Source organism: Hibiscus syriacus, unplaced genomic scaffold (assembly GCF_006381635.1).
Source record: "Hibiscus syriacus cultivar Baekdansim isolate YM2019G1 unplaced genomic scaffold, ASM638163v2 tig00113725_pilon, whole genome shotgun sequence".
In the NCBI taxonomy this organism is placed as follows: Eukaryota; Viridiplantae; Streptophyta; class Magnoliopsida; order Malvales; family Malvaceae; genus Hibiscus; species Hibiscus syriacus.
This window is the reverse complement of record NW_024063471.1, coordinates 2,551,163-2,575,061: the sequence shown is the minus strand read 5'-3', so window position 1 is coordinate 2,575,061 and position 23,899 is coordinate 2,551,163. Positions and strand designations below refer to the sequence as shown.

At 33.8% G+C, this 23,899-nt stretch overlaps 3 protein-coding genes across 7 annotated transcripts in view; all 3 read left to right on the top strand.

Annotated features, from left to right (window-relative positions):
* The first annotated feature begins 271 nt into the window (after positions 1-271).
* LOC120187351 (cell division topological specificity factor homolog, chloroplastic-like) lies at positions 272-2,480 on the top strand. The gene is made up of 2 exons (XM_039191088.1): positions 272-422; positions 1,715-2,480. The coding sequence occupies exons 1-2, from the start codon at positions 336-338 to the stop codon at positions 2,309-2,311; spliced, it is 684 nt and encodes a 227-aa protein (XP_039047019.1). The 5' UTR covers positions 272-335; the 3' UTR covers positions 2,312-2,480.
* A 3,819-nt stretch (positions 2,481-6,299) lies between these two features.
* Positions 6,300-7,068, top strand: LOC120187405 (ABC transporter G family member 20-like). The gene is made up of 2 exons (XM_039191129.1): positions 6,300-6,468; positions 6,647-7,068. The coding sequence occupies exons 1-2, from the start codon at positions 6,300-6,302 to the stop codon at positions 7,066-7,068; spliced, it is 591 nt and encodes a 196-aa protein (XP_039047060.1).
* An 11,889-nt stretch (positions 7,069-18,957) lies between these two features.
* The window catches only part of LOC120187589 (mitotic checkpoint protein BUB3.3-like), a 51,851-nt gene continuing 46,909 nt past the window's right edge, over positions 18,958-23,899 (top strand). Inside the window, exons 1-9 of one of the 5 annotated variants that reach the window (XM_039191279.1) lie at positions 18,958-19,123; positions 19,214-19,344; positions 19,523-19,605; positions 21,357-21,608; positions 21,860-21,932; positions 22,037-22,117; positions 22,199-22,280; positions 22,366-22,466; positions 22,583-22,656. In XM_039191279.1, coding sequence (XP_039047210.1) covers positions 19,019-19,123; positions 19,214-19,344; positions 19,523-19,605; positions 21,357-21,608; positions 21,860-21,932; positions 22,037-22,117; positions 22,199-22,280; positions 22,366-22,466; positions 22,583-22,656 — 982 coding nt within the window. In that variant the 5' untranslated portion in view covers positions 18,958-19,018. Of the gene's footprint in view, positions 19,124-19,213; positions 19,345-19,522; positions 19,606-21,248; positions 21,295-21,356; positions 21,609-21,859; positions 21,933-22,036; positions 22,118-22,198; positions 22,281-22,365; positions 22,467-22,582; positions 22,780-23,899 lie in introns of those variants that run through there. The other 4 variants (XM_039191280.1, XM_039191278.1, XM_039191281.1 and 1 more) reach the window with 4 other exon arrangements.

The window sequence follows — 23,899 nt, the reverse complement described above, 5'->3', positions numbered from 1 at the left end:
TTATTTATTATTTTATATACTATCATATGAATATGTTAATAAGTTATCATAAAATAAATATTGACTAAAAACACTTTTATAATAAATAATAAACAACCATCAATCTTATTCAATTTAATTTAAATTTTATTAACTCAAATTGTACTAAATTTAATTTTTTTTTGGATTTGGATCATCTCGGCCAGGCTTTCGGGCTCGGGTTATTTTGCAGGCTCTACTCGGACTGAGTTGTTCCCAAGCCGCCTGAAATATAAATAATCTGAATCAGTGATGCTGCAGTGAGCAAAAGAGTTGCATTGTTTTCGTGACTTTGGGCAATTCGAACTGACTCAAAAATGGCGGTATTTGGGAATTTACGGGTGGATGCCACTCTTGCGTCTTACAATCAACACCATTTTCGAAGCTCTGTCCCACATTCAAAGGTCATTGTCTTCAATCCCTCGAATCTTTTGTTTAACTTTTCTTTTCATTGAATTTGAAATATTTGTGTAATTTATCACCCATTTGATCAATTTCGTGTCTGGGTTGTTGAATGGAATTGGGGAACTTCCGTAATTCAGTGTATTTTTAGGGTTAGTGTTGGAGAAGTTGTTCTGATTCGTTTGAATTCCTACTTGTTTAGTTGTTCTTTTGAAGTGATCGAAGCAAGAGCTAATTGGGTTTCCCTGCTTTGACGCAACACTGTTGGCTGGCAAACCCTTACCGGTCCTCGGTTTTCAATTCCGGGAAAATGTTCTGGGTTCTGTTACCTAATATTTCAGCTAATTATTTTAGATTTTTTTAGTATATTCACTATTGGCCTTGTTGGGTTCGTAATCTTCAATTTCAATCGCAGTTAGTTTTCTAATTTCTACTTTTTTTAATTGAAAATTGCTCTTCATCATTGTCATAGCCTTATGCTGAGGAGGGTTGTATTTCAGTTCCTGAAACGTAAGTACCAAGAAATAGTCAAGAATCATGACCATGGATTGATCTTTGTCAAATTTCATGTAGAGTCAAATTTAAGCATGTATGTACATTTTAGAACCTATTACTTGTTGGTATGAACTGAGATTCTTATTCAGAATATGATATTGGGAAATTATGAGTAAGAGGAACAAGATATTGATGGAAGATCTGAGCTTGATGAGTTTGGTGTTTCATGTGAGTCGTACCCTTGCCTGTTCATCATAATCCTTTGATCTCCTACCTTTAGAAAAAAACAATCCTTTAATCTCCTACCTTTGACAATTTGTTGATTAGAGTGATTTGGAACAAAAAGAAGATGCATAGCCATTGCTTGTAGGTTGCATTGGGCGACGATGGCTGCCAATCTGCCACAATTGCCCGAAGACTCATTCTATTAATGTGAGAGTTGTAGTAGAATCTCTAGTGTGTGATAGCACTGTGGGAAACACTTTGGTGTGATACCGGTGATGAGTGACGACTTTCTGTTGGATTATGTTTAAAGATATTATCATTTCAAGTTTTCAACCTTATAGCTGAGGTTTTCCGCACCTTGAGTCTTACTTTTTCTGTAGAAAAGTGGTGTTTTGTTATTTTTGCATAGCTATTGGGCATTGGCTTTATTTGTTAATTGTATGACAAGATAGTTCATTGTTTCATACAGAGCACCATTTGTTAGTTATTAATCGATGTTCTACATGTGTATAACAGTTATAGAAGAGTGTACATTCTCTGGTCTTTTTGTTTTGATTTTGGTGCTCTATTATAGGTAGATTTCGTGTGTTTCATGAATGGAGGATCAAGGTTTTCCAAAATCACACCAAAATGGAATGGATTGGCAATTAATAGTCGAAGCATTGGCGGCCAAACTAAGAGGTCAGCAGGGATCATGGAAGATTATAAGTTGTCTCCAAATGCCGTTCAGGAAGACGTTGAGAGCTTCCTCTTACATGCCATAAACATGAGCTTCTTCGAGCGACTTAACTTGGCTTGGAAAATAGTTTTCCCATCTCCGGCAACTAGGAGGAGCTCGAATGCAAATATAGCGAAGCAGCGCTTGAAGATGATCCTGTTCTCTGATCGCTGTGCAGTTAGTGATGAGGCGAAACAGAAAATTGTCAAAAACATCGTGCACGCTCTGTCAGATTTTGTCGAGATAGAGTCGAAGGACAAGGTTCTGCTTAGTGTCTCTACCGATTCTGATCTGGGAACTATTTACTCCGTTACGGTGCCTGTTCGGCGGGTGAAGGCAGAATACCTAGAGGAAAATGAAGCTGGGACGATAACAAATATCGAGTACAAAGATACTGGAGACCGGTCTGGTTCGGTCGATGTCAGGTTTGATTTCTACGTTCCAGACGAGTAGACACAACTTGGCGGGTCTTTAAACCATTTTGCATTCGTGTGGTACCTGAATTATCTTTTCTAATTTCTTGATGTTTGGACAGAAGCTTTAGGTAGCAATGCAACTTTACACTTGTTTGTATATATGGAATTTTAATTTGAGGCGATTTTCTGGTTTGCCCTTTTTTTAAGGTGTCATTTCCCCTCATTGTGCTCTCTAATTTGATTGATGATTGGCTTCATTGGACCCCGGGTGGCTCATTTTTCTCACTGCTGATTTTTCTAAACTATAGAAAAACAATTATGTAGCGTTTCTAGAGTAAACTATACATATGATCATCTAATTTTTGTTTCTTTTTTATTTTTCCCATTAATTTTAAAATTTCGTCAATTAAATTATTTAATTGTATCAATCAAGTCACATCATTTTCTCTATGAAATATTAACGACTAGTGATTAGATAAATATAGTTAAATAATTAAGAGATCTAATCGATATGAAAATGATTCTTTTCATCGATAATTATGAATATTATATAAAATTATTATATTTAATATGCTTCATGTAGTTTTTTTTTATTAAAAATTTATTTGATTAAGTGATCACAAGTGAATGATAAAATGATTTAAGATCATGTTTGATCATTAGATAATGATTTTAATTATATGAAAATGTAATCATTTTCTCATATAAATAATAGGGATTCTAATTATCCATACATGTTTAACAAACATAATATAATTATATATTAATTCCCATATAAGGATGTCGTAACCGTCCTTCAGGTGGGCCCGGAATTGGGTTTTGACTTAAATTGAACATGTTAGAGCCGCCACCAATCATTGTATTTTTTTTAAATTAGGTTGACCGGACACCTCAATCGATCATCTTACATGATCTACGTTTTACCATAAATATGTCGAGTTCGGGAGTCGGTAACAGTCAAGGAATGATTAATACCCTTGCACTGCCCTTTCGGTACAAATTTAATTTATCAGCTGTCTTAATTGAAAAAACTAAAAGCTAAATTGAAATTTAAAGATTTTATTAGAATTTATTACCTTTGATCGATTGAAATTACCCCTAAAAAGTAAAAAAAAAAATGTTAGATTGTAAAATAAAATATTGAGTAAATGAAGGAGAAGAATAAAAAGGGTTAAATTAAGAAAAAAAAGGAAAAATGTTTAAAAAAATAAAAAAAACATTAAATAAAATCAATAAAATAAAAAATATTAAATCTTTAAAAGAGAAGAAAAAATAATAAAAAAGGAAAATTTTAAGAGAAATAAAAAAATATAAGAAAAATGCTAAAAGAGAAAATATAAAAAAGTGCTTTTAAAAAATTAAAAAAAAATGTTAAAATTAAAAAAAAAATCAATTAATAGATAAAAAATAAAAAGGATCAAATTAAGATAAATTGAAATTTATGGATTGAATTAATACTAAAAATGAGCTGCAAGAGAAAAAAACAAAAGTTAGGGGACTGAGTGCAAAATGAAATAAATTTAAACAGGGATTAAATTGAATAAATTTAAAATTCCAGAGCCAATTTACAACAGGTTACCAAAACGAATTACGCATCAAAATTGTAGGGACTGTGAAAATAATTTAACTATTAGCTAATTACACAGTGGTCCCTCGGTTATAAATACCCCCGGAAGCCTAAACCGAGACCCAAATCACCTAAAAAAGCCATGAATGGCGTAGATCTAAGCCTAAACTTTTGAATTTTTACCTTTTAAATCAGCTTCCTTTCAAAATCCGGAGACCCTTCCTTTCCGACGAGCCACGAACCGATGCTTCTCCTTCGTTCTTATTGTGATTTTCCTTGCGGTTTTGCAAGTGGTTTTTTTGTGTTTGCGTTGTTGTTTCGATTTTTTTTTGTTGGTTTTCTGTGATATTTTTGGAGTTTGACTCAATTTTGCTTGTTGTGGTTGCTTGATACTCCAGTGATGCTTGAGTTTTTCGCTTGTTTTCCCCGACGAGGCTTTTATTGCCTTCGATCGGTCGTTTGGAGGTCCTGATGATATCGGGATCATCCCAATCTTTCCGGGGTTGTTTCCCGACTTGTTTACGTTATGTTGAGGTCGTCGTTGGGCCGGAGATCCCGAGATGGTTCAGTCCCGGGCGTTCGACCGAAAGTCTCAGCCGACTCATCGGTGCATGGCCTCCACGCGCGCGGCCGTTTTCCTCTCTTGCGACGCCCCTGATTAAACACAAAACCTTAACACTTTAGGTTGGGTCAGGCCCACTTGAGCTTGTCGGGTCTGTTGGGTCAGACTACCCGATTAGGTTGTATTCTGGACCTAAACTTTGAATTTTGGACCCCTACTGGACTTGAAATGAACTTGAAAAAAAATTAATAAATAAATATAATGTAAAAAAATATAATAAATAAAATAAAAATAATATTAATATATATATAATATGTAAGTATATAATTATATAATATATATTATGTTTCCAAAAAATCATTATTTTAAAAACACATATACATGCTTTCAAAATATGTTTTTAAAATTATATATTATAAGTTTTCAAAACGTGTTCAAAACCACATATTATACTTTTTCAAAAAAACATTTTCAAAACTATATATTATATATATTTTCAAAAAATGTTTTCGAAATTATATATTATATATTTCCAAAAAAACATTTTCAAAACTATATATTATATACGCTTTCAAAAATGTTTTCAAAATTATATATTATATATGTTTTCAAAGAATGTTTTCAAAATTATATAATATATATGTTTTCAAAACTATAAAATATATGTCTTTTAAAAACATATTTTCAAAATCATGATACGTATTGTCAAAAATTGATTTCTTTAAAACCATATATTGTATGTTTTGAAAAAAACATTTTCTAAAAACTATGTATTATATATATACTAAATAAACCCCGAACAAAAATACGTGTCTACAAAGGATAATTATTATAAAATAAGCTTAAACCTTATCACTATTTATAAATACTTAAGTATTTAATTACGAAACTATTAACTAACATAAAATTATTAGATTTGAAAAACATGATGTTGTAAATATATCTATAATCATATAATTTTTTAAAAATAAGTGTCGTTCATTTTTTTTTATTTTAAATAGTTCAGGTAATTATAGATTAATATTTGTTTATAAATTTTTAAAGGTAAGGTATATAAATAGTCTCTAAATTTTTAAGATATTTTATTTTGGTCACTTAACTTTTAAAACTTACAATACATTTATCAAACTTTTTATTCGTTTACAATATGATCCGTACTGTTACCATCCGTTATCTGCCATAGATAATGATGTGGCACGTTAATATCCTTTTTTTCAGCTATAAAAATTAAAATTCAAATTCCAAAACGGCGCCGTATTACACTTCGGAAAAGTTGATCCTTTGGATTCTCTTCTCAAGCACCTCCTTTCACCTTTCTTCATCACCCACCCCCACTTAGGGATGGCAATGGGTCGGGGCGGGTCGGGTCGGGTTTTTGGGTCACCCGATCCGACCCGAGAAGAAAGGGGTTTTCACCCGTGACCCGATTCGACCCGACGAAATTAAGGTTTCACCGGACCCGACCCAACCCGAATATATGACTTAGAAACCCGACCCAACCCGATCTGACCCGAAATAATAATAAAAAAAATTTTATTCAATGAAACAGTGACTTAATTGAAAAAATTATATATGGAGGGACATTTGTAATTATCCCTAATATAGGATAAAATTATATATATATTTCGGGTCGGGTCAGGTCGGATTTTTTTCATCCTAAACCCGACCCGACCCCACCCGAACCCAAAATTTTTTTAAAAAAATCCAACCCGATCGGGTCGGGTCAGGTCGGATCGGAACCCGTCGGATTCGGGTTGAGTTGCCATCCCTACCCCCACTGCCCACAACCCAAACCAATTAATCCTCCAGTGGTGGTGCGAACCAATCATTATCAGTTCCATCATTCGCCAATCCATTTTACATAGAAGTGATGGTATTATCTTCATTCGCCAAACCATGTTTTGGCAGCTCGATGACTCCCCTGCCGGCATTCAAGAACGATTAGGGTGCATATCCATTTCCATCGCCACAGTCTTCTTCAACTGTATAACCAGAGTCCCCACTTTCATTCAAGAAAGATATATCTTCATGCGAGAAATTTCTTACAACGCTTATCGTCGTCCTCGTATGTCCTCGCTTGTTCAATTACCCACATTCCATTACTATTCAACCTTGCCCTCACCTTATCGTTGATAACGTTTTGGGCCGTTGGCCTCGCCGGCGGCGTCACCGGTTTTTATTCTTATTCGACACGATCCTCGCTGCGTTTTGGGCCGGAAGTTCATTCGCGGCTTTTATTTCAGGGCTTATACCCGATGTATTCCTCACCTTCGTTAGCGGTATCGCCATTATCTTCTACTTTCTCTTCCTCTGTGGCTTCCTCGTCGCTCGAAATCGGCTACCCAAATACTGGGTTTGGTTACATTATATCTCCTTGATCAAGTACCCTTACGAAGCTATTTTGCAGAACGAGTTCCTGGATCCGATGGAAGGCTATGTTATGGGGGTTCAACTGTTTGATCAAACGACGGTTGGAACGTTGCCAGCGCCGTTGAAGAGCGAGTTTTTGGCGAGTATGGGGCGGATCTTGGGGAGGAATATAACGATTTATTGCCAGCGCCGGGTAGGAGGATTAATTGGTTTGGGGTTGTGGGCAGTGGTGGTGGGTGAGAAGGTGGAGGTGTTGGAGAACAGAGTCCATAGGATTAACTTTTCCCAAATGTAATAGGGCGCGGTTTGGGAAGTTTTATTTTTGTGGTAACATTTTTAGGAGATACATTAGACTTAAAAAATTTAATTTTCAGGGAAAAATAATAAAATATGATTTTAAAAATTGATTTGATTTTGGAGTTGTCACCGACCTTTAAGTTAGGTATGTTAGAAACCTTAACCGACAAAAAATAGTTTGCGTTTTTACCGAATATTCGTTTTTAAGAGTTCGGGAGTCGATTACGTGTGGGGAAAGGTTACCACCCCACAACGCCTAAATTTTGATACCTAAACGATTATATGTTGTTTAAATATTGGGAATTACAAACTTAAAAATGTATTTAAATTATAATCATTTTATTCATTTGACTTTTAAAAAAAGTCAATTTTTGGATAATTAATGTCCTTTTGTGTGAACAATCTTTATGAAAGCACTTCCTTTACAGTTAGGAGACTTTCCCATAGATTCCCCTCACAAAAGACATTATTTCACAATTTTAGTAAAGATAAAATAACATAAAATAAAACAAACTAAAAATGAAAAGTGGTGAAAAATACTCTAAATAAATAAACGTGGACAAATAAAATTATCGAATATAAAATACATATTTATGCGAAAAATCCTTGAAAAGACACATTCCCTTTAGTTGGGAGACGTCTTCGTAGATTTCTCTCATAATAATTTTCTCATTTTCGTATATTTACAATAAATAGAGATAAACACATTTATTTATATGTGATACAAGTGAATACATAACATATAAAATGTACATACATAAGAGATTGAAATAAAAACAAATGAATATTACAAACCAAGCTAAAATACAAAAAAAAATCACTTAAGGGACTAAAATAGTAAATAATAGAAACTTAAGGGACTAAAATAATAACAAAAGAAACTTAAAGGACTAAAATGGAAAAACAAAAATTTAAAGGAATAAAATAATAAAAACAGAAACTTAAAGGACTAAATCATAAATACACATAAACCAGAGCCAAAAAAATATTAAACAGTGCAGGTACTATAAATGAAAATAATTTATAAATCATATTAGGGACCAAAATGAAATGAACAGAAAATAAAGGATCATATAGCAATTAAACCATACCAAGCAGTGACTAAAATAAAATATTTACAAATGTAATGGCCAGATTCAAACATCAATAAAAATATACAACATATGCTTCTAGTGATTAAAATGAAATAACTAAAAACATTTTGACCCAAGTGAAACATACACAATCATGACAAAATAAACAACTAGTGACCGAAATATAATTATGGAAAGATACATTCCTGAAACAAGACATTAAAATTTCATTTACTGATCAAATCAAGAGATTACAAAGATATAGGGACCTACACTTTGATTTACCCAAACATTGAAAAACACGCGTGTGAGATTACAGAGTTACAAGGACCAAAGTTGTTATTAGCCCCAAAATTTCAAAAGAAAACATGGAGAGATGAGAAGCAAAACTACGTCGTTTTGTAATTAATATATATATATATAATCCAAGGTCGAAAATGGCCTAAGCCTTTCATTTAGTTTGGTTTCCAGAAACGGAGAGAGAGAGAGAGAGAGAATTGAGAACTCTCTCAACTCCCCGTACGGGAAAGAAAAAATGGCTGCCACCGGCGGAGCTCGCGGTGACCGTAGGTGGCCGAAGATGGTAAACCACCCAAATGATTCCCCTTAGCCTCCTCTACCTGAAAACCACCCCTAATAAGCCTAAAATCGCCCAAAACATCCTAGATCTATCATATACCTTTTGAAAGCTTTGAACTCCGGTGACCACTCGACTTCCCGACGTTTCTCCGACCAAGGTATGTTCCTTTTTTCCTCTATTTTTTCTTTTCTTTTGGTGTTTGGTTCAAATAGGATGGAGGGTTTTTTTCTTATCTCGGTTTCTTTCTTTTTTTTCTCTGTGTATTTTCTTTTTTTTTCTAGACCCGAATATTCTCATCTTTCTCTCTTTCGAAACTTACCCCTCCTCTTTTCTTTCTGTTTCTTCTTTCTGTTTCTTCTTTCTTATCCCTTGCATGTGATTGATCTATTTTTTTATGCCCGAGAAGATTGATGGATTTGAATGCTCAGCTTGTAAGGAAATAATACCATAGGTTCTAGGATAAGATTTGATGTAGATTTATTCTGACTTGGTGTGATTTTTCGGCTGACTGATGGTAGATTTGTCATTGTTTGATGGGTTTGTCTAGATTGGCTCTGGCAACGGCAGCGGTGATAGTGAAATTCAGCTCAAACGGCAGTTGGTGTTTGAATTAGCTAGGGTTTTGAAACCTTAACTGGATGGGTTAATTTCTGGGCTTGGATCGGGTCGTCTTCGGGTCAGGTATGGGCTTCAGCTGCGCTGGGTCGATTTGCTAGGCGGGTCACTGCTGGTGGGTTGTTGAACCCGGTTCAGTTGGGTCTGGGTTAATGGGTCACCCGAGTAGGCATAGGTGCTGGGTAATCTATGCTGGGTCTCTGGTTGGCATGCAAACATTTGTAATGTAATTGTTAATAATAATAATAATTAAAATAGTATTTTTGTACACCCGGTCAAAAATAGGTGTCTACAGATGCCCCTCTTTGCACATTCTTGTGTTAACAAGAGTAGGGCAAAGATGAAAAAGACAATCAGTTTTTGTCTGATTCTATTTTTTGGTTTGAAATTTGATAGTGTTTGTTTTGGGGATGACACTACTCATATGTGATGAAGAGGTCTAGTCGTCTAAGGATGACACGACTCCTATGTGATGAGAAGATCTGGTCAGGGGATGACACGGCTCATACGCGATGAAGAGTTCTGGCCATCTTTAGGAAGGGTGATAACACGGTTCCTACACGATGAGGACGACTGGTTATCTAGGGGTGACACGACTCTTACATGATGAGGAGGTCTGGTCGGGGATGACATGGTTTCTACATGATGAGAACAACAGGCCATCTGTAAGAATGATAACACGGTTCCTACGTGATGAGGGTGGCTGGTTATCTAGGCATGACACGGCTCCTACGTGATGAGGAGGTCTGGTCGGGGGATGATACGATTCCTACGCGATGAGGATGGTAGGCCATCTTTAGGGATAATGGTTCCAAGGGAAACCGACTCAAAGATGATGTTTCAAGATAAACAGACTCAAAGACTTTTGTTTTAAGAGAAACAAACTCAAAGATTTTCCTTCAAAATAAATTGTCTCAAGGAAACAAAATTTTGTTTCCAAAGAAACAGACTCAAAGATTTTTTTTCTCAAAAGAAATTGTCTCAAGAGAGACAAAACTTTGTTTCCAAAGAAACAGACTCAAAGATTTTTTTCTCAAAAGAAATTGTCTGAAGAGAGACAAAACTTTGTTTTTAAGAAAACTGTCTATAGTGAGACAAAATTTGTTTCAAGGGAAACAATCTCAAAGGTTGGTATTTCATGAGAAATTGTCTCGAGAGAGACAAAATTCATTTAAAGGGAAACGACTCAAAGATGATTTTGTTTTAAGAGAAATAGATTCAAAGATTTTGTGTTTCCATAGAAACTGCCTCAAGAGAGGCAAAATTTGTTTCAATGGAAACAATCACAAAGGTGGGGAAACTAACTCAAAGATTATAAATTTTGTTTCCAGTAAAACAATCTCAGAATTTTTGTTCTTTAAAGGGAAACTGTCTCAAGCAAGACTAATCAACTTTGAAAATCTCAAGTGATTAACTTTATTTCAAGTAAAACAACTCTGAAATTTGTATTCCGAGAGAAGATGTCTCAAGTGAGACAAAATTTTGTTTCGACAGACTCAAAGATTTTTTTTGTTTTGTTTCAAGTGAAACAGACTCAAAGATTTCTCAAGAAAATTACCTCAAGAAAGACCAAACTTTAATTTTTAGAAATTGTCTCAAGCGAGACGACAGTTTATTTTTTTAAAAAGATAATCTCAAGAACTCATAGTCTATTTATCGATTCCTTCATGTTGAGGAAACATCTTAAGAAGATCTGATTGTTGACTTCAGGAAGTCATATCTGTGGATGGCATTGTTCTTTCAAGTTGAAGACATCTGGTTATTTTTTTAGCTCTTATTTCCTGAAAAATTGAAATGATGTATTTATGATTGCCTAATCTTGGATATTTATGGGTGTCATGATGAAGTTTGTATTTTATTTGATGAATTATTGAATTTGTCCTCAAGAGAGGGAAAATCAAAGTCTTTATCGCACATGATAATGAATGCAAAGATGCAAATTTCATGCGTCATGTATGTATGTGTATGTATATATGTATGTGTTGATGTATGTTTTCTCGATATGGAAGGAGAATGGTTGCGAGAGCATTCTTCACTCTATCATTGATTCAGTTTGTCTTCATTTCCACTAGGGTGTACTCTTGTAAACCTCGACCTGAGATAATTTGTTTTTCTTGCCCCATCAAATTTTGGCTCAAAAATTTATCTTCTCTTTCCCCAGCTTCGATCTTGAGCTTCGGAGAGACATTCGTTGAATTATAAGATACTTCCAAAGAACTTATCTTGTTTGAAAATGTTTTTCTTCCTTTGAATTTTTAAAATCTTGAAAAATATCAAAATGAATTTTAATAAAATTGCCCCCTTCTAAGTTTCACAATTGAAACAAATCATAAAACATGAGTTCATTGAATATCAAAAGAATCAACTGTTCTTTTAATCTTTTATAGGTGCAAATCTTTGACAAACATCAAGATCGAAAAGTTGGTTTCGAGATTAGCTACCTAAACTTTAAGGTTTGTATCATAGATTCGGTCACCTTACAGATCATGGCATGCCCCTCTTTTTTGGTTTGACATTTTGATCGGAGGCGGACAAAATGTCATAACTAACATGGTCAATTGCTAGACTCTTTAGAACACTTTTATTTCAGTTCTATGAAATCTTACATTTGTTCAAGCTTCGTAGACCCCTCTAGTCAAGGTAGTGCATAAATATCAGTCTAAAAATGAGATTTAAGAGTGCTCGTATGAATTAGACTATAACAGGTGTTCCTCAACTCCATTAGTCCATATTCACTGAAACTCTTTATTTATTAAATTTGATTTAATTCACCAATGTTTGGCTAGTTAAATTCAGCTTTATTGTATGTATATCTTATAATTGCCTTTATCTGGCTAACTGAAGGATTCATGTCGTCACAAAGTCTTTGACTTGACAACCATAGCCGAGCAAACACTGAATTTCCAAGTACCCGATCAATGTCATGGTTTGAATATAATCTATTCATAAAGCCAGAGCTTTCGAATTTCCTCTATAACCAATTGCTTTAGCAGAATAGCTCAGCTTTATTGTATATATATATATTATGGGTATACGAATTCCATTTCTTAAGCTTGTCGAGGAGAACTTGTTATAGTCCTAGTGTTTGTTGTAGGTCAAAAAATATCATCGTTAAAGTTCAATTTCGAAGCAACTGACCTAAACTAGATTCACCACTTGACAATTCCATCTGAGAAGATTATGATCATCATCGAACGTAATCAACAAAAGTAAGAACCAATCAGTTTTACAATCTCATATACTAGTTGCCCCATTTTGTCCGCTCCTAACACATACCTGAATACCAAACCCTTGATTGACTCTGTATGCAAGGAGAAAACTAGCTCAGTCCCTTCAAAAGAATGGTATGTATTATGGTGTAAATTTAGATTATGATTAAGGGGTCCTTGTTTTGCTGGGGTTCAATCTTATCATTTGTCAAAGATTTACAACCTCAATTATTAAAAAGCTTTTAATTAAAATAATATTCAAAGAATTCAAGATTAAAATTTGCTCATTGTACATTTCCTAAGAAGGAAGCAATTTATTGAGAATGTTCGAAAGTCAAGTGATATACAAATATTTAATCATAAGAAGTACTAAATAAAAACAAGTTCAAACAAGATGATATGCATGATAATGCAACAAAACTTCTGATGGATGCCCTAATAGACTCCCGATCAGAATGCCCCATCACACATTGAATGTCAATGCCCCTGAATCAATCATATCTTACACCTTGCGCTTCAATGCCCCACAATTCTCAGTCGTGTGCCTTGAGCTCCCAATATGATAGCTATATATGGCATTAACATCTTGACCTTCAGGATATGGGGTATCTCTTGGTTTGGATTGAACTGGAGTCATAAGGTTTCTCTCTACTAGCATTGGGAGCAACTCCTCATACGTCATTGAGATTGGATTGATGCGAGTCTTTTCACAGAAGACATCATGAGGTCTGGTCCCTAGACTAGCTAGATAAGATCTCATGATGTTAATCTCAACTCTGTCTTTAATGTCAGTACTACTAGTGCATTTATCTGACCATTCTTGATTGCTCTTTCGATCATTTCTCCACATATAACGATGTCAGAGAAACTCTTGGTGGCAGTTCCTATCATGTAGTTGATGTATGGAGATTTCATTGTGTCGATGAATAGAGTGATGAACTCTCTTTTAGTCATTGGTGGATGTACTTGAGATGCAACATCCCTCCATCATTGTGCGTATTATCGGAAGCTCTCATCACTTCCCATCTCTATATTCTGCAGCGTTATTCGATCAGAAGCCATATCAATCATATGCTTGTATTGGCTCAGAAAGGAACTAGCCAAATCCTTCCAAGAGTGGATTTGAGTATGACTCAATTGGTTATACCACCTAGAAGCGGTCCAGTCAGACTGTCTTGAAAGCAATGAATCAATATCCGATCATTATTTCTATATACAGTCATCATTCGGATAAACATCATGAGATGTGCATTGGGGCAACTGGTTCCACTATACTTTTCAAAATCGGGCATCATGAATTTGGACGGAAGCACCAAGTCATGAACTAAAACTAATTTGGTTGCATCCATTTCACTGTGAGAGCTCTGTCATTTCATTCTCTGGAATGGCTCTCTGCACCATTGTTTCAAATTCCTCGGGATCTCATTGTTGGCTCTTCTCTTCTAATCAGAATTTGGCATTTTGTGATTAATATAATTTTCCCGATGATATAACACAGTTGCTCGATTTTTAGTGGCAGAAGAGCTTGTTGGGTAGCTTGGAAGCTTGTTGGGAGAAATGAGTAACAATGAACTAGCTGGTGCCCTCATGTATTCAGAGGTTTCCATAATCGATGGAATCTTCTCTTTGTCTCTTTCTTGGTTGAGCACAGTCAGTTTGACTACAATTTGATCAACCATGTCATTTTGGTTTTGCAAGATACTATCTATGGTGGCTTTTTGCGCCTGCTCCATTTTAGTTTCCCACTCTACTTGCATCTTTTTCACACTCTCTTCCAGTTCTTTCTTCAGCTTCTCAAATTTGGCTTCCATTTTCAATATTGTGCGAACAAAGTTGCACAATTAGAAGCACTTCCTCAGAGTCTTCAACGAGATAAACCCATGATTCTATGATTAATACATGTAAAAAATGCTTCAATAAATGCCATGCAGAATGCGAATATGCAGATGCAAAAAAATGTGAAAATGTTTAAATAAATGCAGTGCAGGATGCAAATGTAAAAGTTATCGATTTACAAAAGTAATAATTTTTAGAAAGAATTCCATTCGTCCAAAAAGAGTTTTCATCTTTGCAAGATAGATTCATAGACGAATGCGATTTGTGATACGTAATCCACAGGTAAACTACCAAACTCGGACCACCGAATTGCGTTATTCCTTGTTATGAAAACTCTTTTCCATTTTAATGGTCACTCTTTTACTATGATGATTACTTGGTTAATCAACACCTTTCTTTTATTTATGATGATCATGCAATTCCAAACAATAATAATAAAAAAATCAAACATAGAAAATGTGTCAGTATAAAAGATTCAAATATCAAAAAAAATAAAATAATGCAGGCAAAGAGAAGAGGTTTAGAGTTGTTTCTCTTTTTTGTACACTTATTTTGGGTACCTACTGAAGGACAGAGGTTCGACATGAATTTTATCGGGGTAGGTTACTAGGGCTCACTATATGCTGTGTTGGGTTCTAAAAAAAAGGGTACTCGAATTGTCCATGTTGGTGCCTCCTTAGGCTGCTAAACCCTTAATCATGGCCCATTACAGGCTCATGCGGATCGAGTTCAATTCGAAAGGATACATTCCCTTATGTCCATGCAGAGAAACAATTTATCTCAAGTAGACATAAGGTATATAAACCCCAAAGGTTACTAGCTAAAACCCATACAGAGAAACAATTTACCTCACGTAGGCTAAGCTCTCACCTCAACTTAAAAAGGACAAAGCTCGTAAGTGAGCTTTTATTATGTAAATGTATGTGTTGTGTGTGAGGAGAAACTCATAATCTTTAAAAACATGACAAAAATAACACTCTCACAATTTCCAAAAGTTCGAATTTGAAAACCACTTAAATCAATAATCAGTTAGCTAAAAATAAAATAATGCATAATATCTTGAAACTCAAAATAAATAAAAGGATCGTAAATTAAATACAATTGAAATTTGTAATTCTCAAAAATAAAAACAACGTATAATTGTTTATGACCTAACTCTCGAAGTCTCTATCGGAGTCACCAAGCTGTCATAACGTTTCCCCGGAGAGATTCGTTAGATTTAAAAAAATTAGTTTTCAAGGAAAGACGATGAAATATGATTTTAAAAAACGATTTGATTTTGGAGTCGCCACCAACCTTTAAGTTAGGTAGGTTGGAAACCTTAAACGACAAAAAATGGTCTGCGTTTTTACCAAAGATTCATTTTTAAGAGTTCAGGAGTCGATTACGTGTGGGGAAAGGTTAGCACCCCCACAATGCCCAAATTTTGGTACCTAAACAATTATATGTTGTTTAAATATTGGGAATTACAAACTTAAAAATGTATTTAAATTATAATCCTTTTATTCATTTGACTTTTTTTTAAAAAAATCAATTTTTGGATAATTAATGTCCTTTTGTGTGAACAATCTTCGGGAAAACACTTCATTTATAGTTAGGAGACTTTCCCATAGATTCCCCTCACAAAAGACATTATTTCTCAATTTTAGTAATGATAAAATAACATAAAATAAAACAAAATAAAAATGAAAAACAGTGAAAAATAATCTAAATAAATAAACGTGGAAAAAATAAAATTATCGAATATAAAATACACATTTATACGAAAAATCCTCGAAAAGACACCTTCCCTTTAGTTGGGAGATGTCTTCGTAGATTTCCCTCATAATAATTTTCTCATTTTCGTATATTAAAACAATGATGATTGGAAACATGCAAAATAAAAATATTTACAATAAATAGAGATAAACACATTTATTTATATGTGATACAAGTGAATACGTAACATATAAAATGTACATTTATAAGGGATTGAAATAAAAACAAATGAATAATACAAACCAAACTAAAATACCAAAAAAATCACTTAAGGGACTAAAATAGTAAATAATAGAAACTTAAGGGACTAAAATAGTAAAAAAGAAACTTAAAGGACTAAAATGGCAAAACAGAAATTTAAAGGAATAAAATGGCAAAAATAGAAACTTAAAGGACTGAATCATAAATACACATAAACCAAAGCCAAAACCGAAAATATTAAATAATACAAGTATTATAAATGAAAATAATCTATAAATCATATTAGGGACAAAAATGAAATGAATAGAAAAATAAAGGATCAGATAGTACTTAAACCATACCAAGTAGTGACTAAAATAAAACATTTACAGATGTAATGGCCAGATTCAAACGTCAATAAAAATATACAACAATGCTTCCAGTGATAAAATGAAATAACTAAAAACATTTTGACCTAAGTGAAACATACACAATCATGACAAAATAAACAACTAGTGACCGAAATATAATTATGGAAAGATACAAGCCTGAAACAAGACATTAAAATTTCATTTAATGATCAAATCAAGAGATTACAAAGATGTAGGGACCTATACTGTGATTTACCTAAACATTAAAAAACACGCGTGTGAGATTTTAGATTTACAAAGACCAAAGTTACTATTAGCCCCAAAATTTCAAAAAAAACACGGAGAGATATGAAACAAAACTACGTCGTTTTGCAATTAATATGTATATATATATTATATAATCCAAGACCAAAATGGCCTAAGCCTCCCATTTGGTTTGGATTCCAGTAACGAAGAGAGAGTTGAGAACTCTCTCAACACCCCATCGGGGAAGGAAAAAATGGCAGCTGCTGGCGAAGCTCGCGGCGGCCAGAGATGGTAAACCACCCTAAATGATTCTCCTTAGCCTCCTCTACCCGAAAACAACCCCTAATAAGCCTAAAATGCCTAAAGCCTCCTAGATCTATCATATACCTTTCGAAAGCTTTGAACTCCGACGACCACTCGACTTCCCGACATTTCTCCGACCAAGGTATGTTCCTCTTTTCCTCTTTTTTTTTTTCTTTTCTTTGGGTGTTTGATTCGAATGTGATGGAGGGTTTTTTTTTCTTATCTCGATTTCTTTCTTTTTTTCTCTGTGTATTTTTTTGAACTTGAATGCTCTCGTCTCTCTTTCTTTCGAAACTCAACCCCTCATCTTTTCTTTCTGTTTCTTCCTTCTTATCCCTTGCATGTGATTGATCTCTTTTTTTATGCTCGAGAAGATTGATGGATTTGAATGCTCAGTTTGTAGGGAAATACTACCCTAGGTTCTAGGATAAGATTTGCTATAGATTTATTATGACTTGGTGTGATTTTTCGACTAATTGATGGTAGATTTGTCATTATTTGATGGGTTTGTGTAGATCGGCTCTGACGGCGGTGGCGGGGAGAGTGAAATCCGGCTCGAACGACGGCTGGTGTTAGCGACGGCAACTGAATTAGCTAGGGTTTTAAAACCCTAACTGACTGGGTTTATTTTTAGGCTTGGACTGAGTCGTCTTCGGGTCGGGTATGGGCTCCAACTGAGTTGGGTCGGTTTACTGGGCGGGTCACTGCTGGTGGGTTGCTGAACCGGGTTCCAGTTGGATCTGGGTTGATGGGTCACTCGAGTAGGCCTGGGTCTGGGTAATCTGTGTTGGGCCTCATTTGGGTCACTGGTTGGCGCAAACATTTGTAATGTAATTTTTAATAATAATAATAATAATAATAATAATAATAATAATTAAAATGATATTTTTGTAGACCCGGACAAAAATGAGTGTCTACAATTTTAAGTTTTTATAGCTGAAAATGAGATACTAACGTGTTATGTCATTTTGTACTAACGGTAGGTAATGGACAGAAACAACATAGATCATATTTCAAACTAACTAAAAGTTAGATAATTATATTATAAATTTTAAAAGTTAGATAACCAAAATACAAACGTCCTAAAAATTTGAAGATTATTTATATACTTTACTTTTTTTAATTTATCGAAGAAGCATACATGCCACAAATGTCACTTTTAAACTCAAAACCTTTACGGAAAATAACATTTTCTTGTACGACTAAAATCAATTGATGAATTCAAGTTTCAGATACTAACATATATCATTATACTACGTATCAATATGTATTACTAATTAGTTTTCTTTTATCTTATATAACAATTTTTTTATTAAACTAAGATGATTATAAAATAATATCTTTTTTAAATACTCTCAATTATTTAACAATTAACACATAATCATCCTATTACAATCGTTTATGTTTAAATATATGAGTTTTAAAATCAACAATAATTTTTTTAATCACTACGATAAATTAATTTGTTCTTATACGACAGTTGTTGTAAACTCATCTGGATACTGCGCAGGTTTAGTTATTGTTCGGTTTCAATGTACACCATGAGAGGGTAATTTTGACTTTTGAGGGATCGGTATGGATAATTTCGTAAATCCACTTTTCAATTTAAATTCACCAGAAATTTGCCGAGCGGGATTTTTCAAAATTGAGTGTTGTGTCTTCAACTCCCCCTCTGCTGGCTCCATGCTAACTCTTTACCTCTTCATGAAACCACGATCCCAGATTTGAAATTCTTTTCTACCTAATCAGCTGTGAGCTCTCCTTGTAAGCATTTGAAATGAACGGATCTTGTTTGGAATTAGAGAACCCGATCCGAGACGCCATTTCCAGGATCCGATTCGCTCCTCAATCTAACAACCTCCTCATTTCTTCTTGGGATTCCGTTAGTAATCTTCTCTGATTTTTATTTCGTTTTTTTTTCATCTGGATTGCAATTATTTGCACCTGATTTTGTTTCTTTAATTTGTAACAGAGTCTTCGACTGCTTGAGGTGGATTGTTCTCAGCTCAGACTAGAAGCTTCATCCGAGGCTGCGCTTCTTGACTGTTGTTTCCAGGATGAATCTGTCGCCTTCAGTGCTGGCTCTGAGGGTTCTATTACAAGGTTTTTCATTTTAATTGCTTGAGTGTATTCAAATTTTTTATTTAAGCTATTACATGAGTGGTTTTCTTTTTTAATTAAAGGTTTTGCTGCTAAATATTGGTTAAGAGCATGAAATATATGACCTCTTTATCTTGTAAATCCAAGATTCTCTAAATATGGAAATCCTTTTTATTTTTAGGTATGATTTGCAGTCTGGAATCAGCAATAAAATTGGAAATCATGATGATATGGTAACCTGTGTGGAATATTCTACTGAAACACGTAAGTTGGTTACCTCATTCCTATTGCGATTCAACTTGAGCAACATTTTGTGTCAATATCTTACTTAGTGATACTGTGAGATCTTGAATAACGTTGCATATATTGAACATATACAACAAGAGACTTTGTCTTATTTTTATGCACTGTAGCTTTACTTTGTCATGTTTCACTCGTCAAATGAATGTGCTTTGTTTTAAAAGGTACCTGATTGTTTTCATGCACTTTACGATTGTAATTTGTAAACAAGTAATGATGGTTAGTGTTTACATTTCTGTAATTCATCTAGCTATGAAACTAAATGTTGTACCATTACCTCGAACCTTCTACAAACCTTTTAACATAGGTTCAGAAATGTCAGAGAGAACTCAATATAATATTCTTAGTACAAGAGACGGATTCTCAACTAATATTATCAGTACAAGAGATACGAATTCTCATCCTATACTAGTTGTAGCACTCCCCATACAATATTCTCCCCGACTATTCTCTCCCTTAAATAATCTTCATTGGTTACTTAATACTTACCGTAAACACAACCTTGAAACTCTCAATAGCAAAGTTATAATGTTTCTCAAATAAGCCCATTTGTTTGAAATAATAAAATGTTCTCTCATATGATGCAATCAAAGTCCTAGTCGAAACTCGACACAAGTAACCCTTTAAAGAGGCATCATGCATTCTGTGTACAGCTTGGGACAGATCTCTTTTTTAATTGGGTCTCTTTAATTGCTGGATATTTTATCTCGGAGCTATTCAAATATTCTTTCTCAATAAGAAACCTTACATAAAGTCTTTACTTATTGTCTTATTGAACAAGTAAATTTGGCTTTGTAAAATAGAGTTACTTGGAAAACAAGGTCTTCTTCCATTAATGTAAATCTTCCAGAACAATCTCGTATTTTTATTTGGTTAAATGAAAAGTCTGCCCAAATAATGAAACTTTGTGATAGACTAACCCAAAGTTTTCGGTTTCTAAATCAATAAGGATTCTATGAAATAAGTTTCTTATTTGTCTTCAAAAACACGTTATACAATATGAAATAATACTATAGAAAATCACAGCTCAATAAGAAAACATGCCAACAAAATAGATTTAAAAAGTTGTAGTCGAACTATCCAGTCCTGCTGCATACACCCAGTGGGTACCGTCTCAGCCACTAGTGAAAAACAAAATTAGTTATACAGCTTTTTGCACCAACAAAAAGTAATGTCTACCGAGGGCAATTTGTCTGCAATTTTGAACCTCTTTATTTTTTGGAAGCTTAGAACAGTTGAAGAGAATGGTTCGTGCATCGAGTTTATATTGTTCTGTGACGTACTACCCTGCATGTGATGAGCAACTGAGTATTTTGTTTCTCTTGTTGTTACATAAGCTGGGGCTTTAACAGGGCTGTGATAAAGAAGTTTTAGTTGATTAATAATTTGGTCCTCTCAACAGAAGGTTTTCAAGAGCACAGCTGACAGTTTTTATTACATATGCCACTACAAATATGAGCCTATTCAACTATGTTTGTAAAGAATGTTAATAGTAGAACCATATTGTGATGTGTGAGTTTATCGTTTCACATTAGAGCACAATGTTTTATTCTCATTATTGGAGGGATCCTGAGGAGCCTTCAAATAGCAACATTTCAGTGAACATTGAAAAAACCCCATTATACAACCTTAGATCTTAGATTTACCATTCAAGTATGTTCCTGTAATCGTATTTATTTCCAGTGGAAGTTAGTCTCCTTATCCTATTATTTCAGGTCAAGTGATTACAGCAGGCTTTGATAAGAAGATCATAGCTTGGGACATGTTTGGAGCAAAACCCCTTGTGTTCGTGAAAAATCTAGATGCAGAAGTGGAGTCAATGTCACTCTCTGGATTTGAATTGATAGTCGCGGTTGGATCATCAGTAGATATTTATGACCTGCGTAACCTAGACCAATCTGTTCAATCAAATGAATCTTGTATGGATGTTCCAATACGATGTGTCTCCTCAATTCCTTATTGTAAAGGTATTATTTCTTGATGTCGTTGACTCTACATGTAATGATGTTCTCTTCTGTCTCAAAATTATTTCTGATGAATGACCTATGACCAAACAACTAAATTTGAATTCCACATGAGTTAATGTGATGGATTTCTTTCATAATTCATAATCTTCAATATAACAGCTTTATGAGAGATAAGCAAATAAAAAAAAAATTCTGATATGGCTTTGAATTTTTTCTATACCGCCCTTAAAATTGATTATATGTTCATGCAGGATATGCAGTTGGATCGGTAGATGGACGAGTAAAGTTAGAGATTTCATATCCTTCCGTTTCAAACAACATGGGGTTAGTTTTGAAAACTGTTGAACTTTTGGTTCAATGTAGCATATGGACATTTGAAAATCATGGTCTGTGTCAATTTATAAATCCAATATATCTCATGCCTGCAGGTATATGTTCCGATGTCATCCAAAATCAAGAGACCGAAGAAACCATGTAGTACCGGTGAATGACATTGCATTCAACCCATTGTATGTGCACTTCAATCAGGATCATCTCATAGATAACGGACATTGTTGCATAATGGCATTTTTATGGTACTTTCTGTTTAGCATCTCAGGTGTTTTTGTCACGGGTGATAATGCGGGTTATGTTACTGCATGGGATGCCAAAAGTAGAAGAAGACTCTTTGAGGTAATCTTATCTGTTCCTTGTTCTGCCACTCTTAATAAGTACATTCAATTCCAAGGTTCACTAATCTGCTTTCCTCTGGTTACAGTTGCCTAGTTGCTCAAACAGTATTGCATCCTTAACATACAACCACGAAGGACAAATTTTGGCTGTTGCATCAAGCCATACTTATAAAGAGGCCACTGAAATGTTAGTTGTTCTTCCATTTCTTTTGCTTCAACCATCAAATATTTACACGATTCGATAACAATTATTATTTTGATATTGATTTTTTCATCGAATCATTTTGAATTCTCCGGTGGCAGAGAAAAACCCCCACAGATATTTGTGCATGAACTTGACGAAAGCCATTTGAGATCAGTTTCTGATGGAAGTTCAAGTACAAAATGATTGCACAAATCATTGTATGTACAACATTCTGAAGGCGCTTAGTTATTGATTGCTGGTAGCTTTCATTGCTTTGAAAATCAAGACTAATGCTATCTGAACCATGGTAACATGAACTTTTATCCCTTTGCTTATCTATTTTCAAATCACTGGCAGAGTTTGCCAAATCAATTCATGATTGTATTGTGTTTAAGTTTACATCACGGGTAAAATCTAGGGTTTTCTATTTCTGGTGTTAATGTTTATGGTTTTGTAATGTATACAGAGTTTCTGTTTTCCAGCTTGCTAATTGGCTTTTAAAAGAATTTGAGCCGAGTCGAGAGCAACAAGAAAAAACTTGAATTGAGCTCTATTGATTTTACTTCATTTTTTAGTTTAAGTTGTGTTCTAAATAATAATTGGCTTTATTTTTTATTTTAAATTTCATTACTTGTGCTTAAAAATGCTTTTTTTCAATACAATTAAAAATATATGTAATTATGATGTGAATTATTTGAGCTGGATCAAAGCAGTAATTAATCTTTGAATTTGGTATTCTTTTTAACTTGACTTTTGTTTTATTTTATCCACATTAATCTTCATATTTAGTAATTTTTTTATCCTTAAAGTCAGATTTTAATATGACCTAAATGTGATACTTCGATATAATATCATAATGTCACCTAATAATCTACTATATGTAATCTAAAAATAAATAAAAGGTATATAATTTTTATATTATTAGATGGTGATATGATATGATTATTTTGAATAGTATGAAATGATTATAAGGTAGTATTTGTTTAAGATCTTTTTAATCATTGACAATGTATGTATATCTTATGTATATAATTGTTCGAATCTGAGATCTTGATAAAAAATAATACTCTTTTTTTACTATTAAGAATGTTTAATAAATTTGATGTGATATTATTTTGAAGTGTCATATCATAACTTTGTCACGTAATCTAAGTAAAATGACTAAATTAAAATATATTTTGAGTTTTAGGATTAATGTTGATATGAAAATAATCAAGGATTAAATTAAAAAAATAGTTAAATTCAAGATTTAATTTATTTTATTGTTATTTGTCGTAATCGGTTTTCGTCCGGGCACGAATATATTAAATTTGGCGGGGAAATTGATGTGAATAAATGGTTTTGAAAATAATTTGGGAGTCGCCATCGGCCTTTTGGGTCAGGTAGGTCGAATACCTAAAATTTATTTTTTTTAAAAGAGTTTTAAGAAAATACCA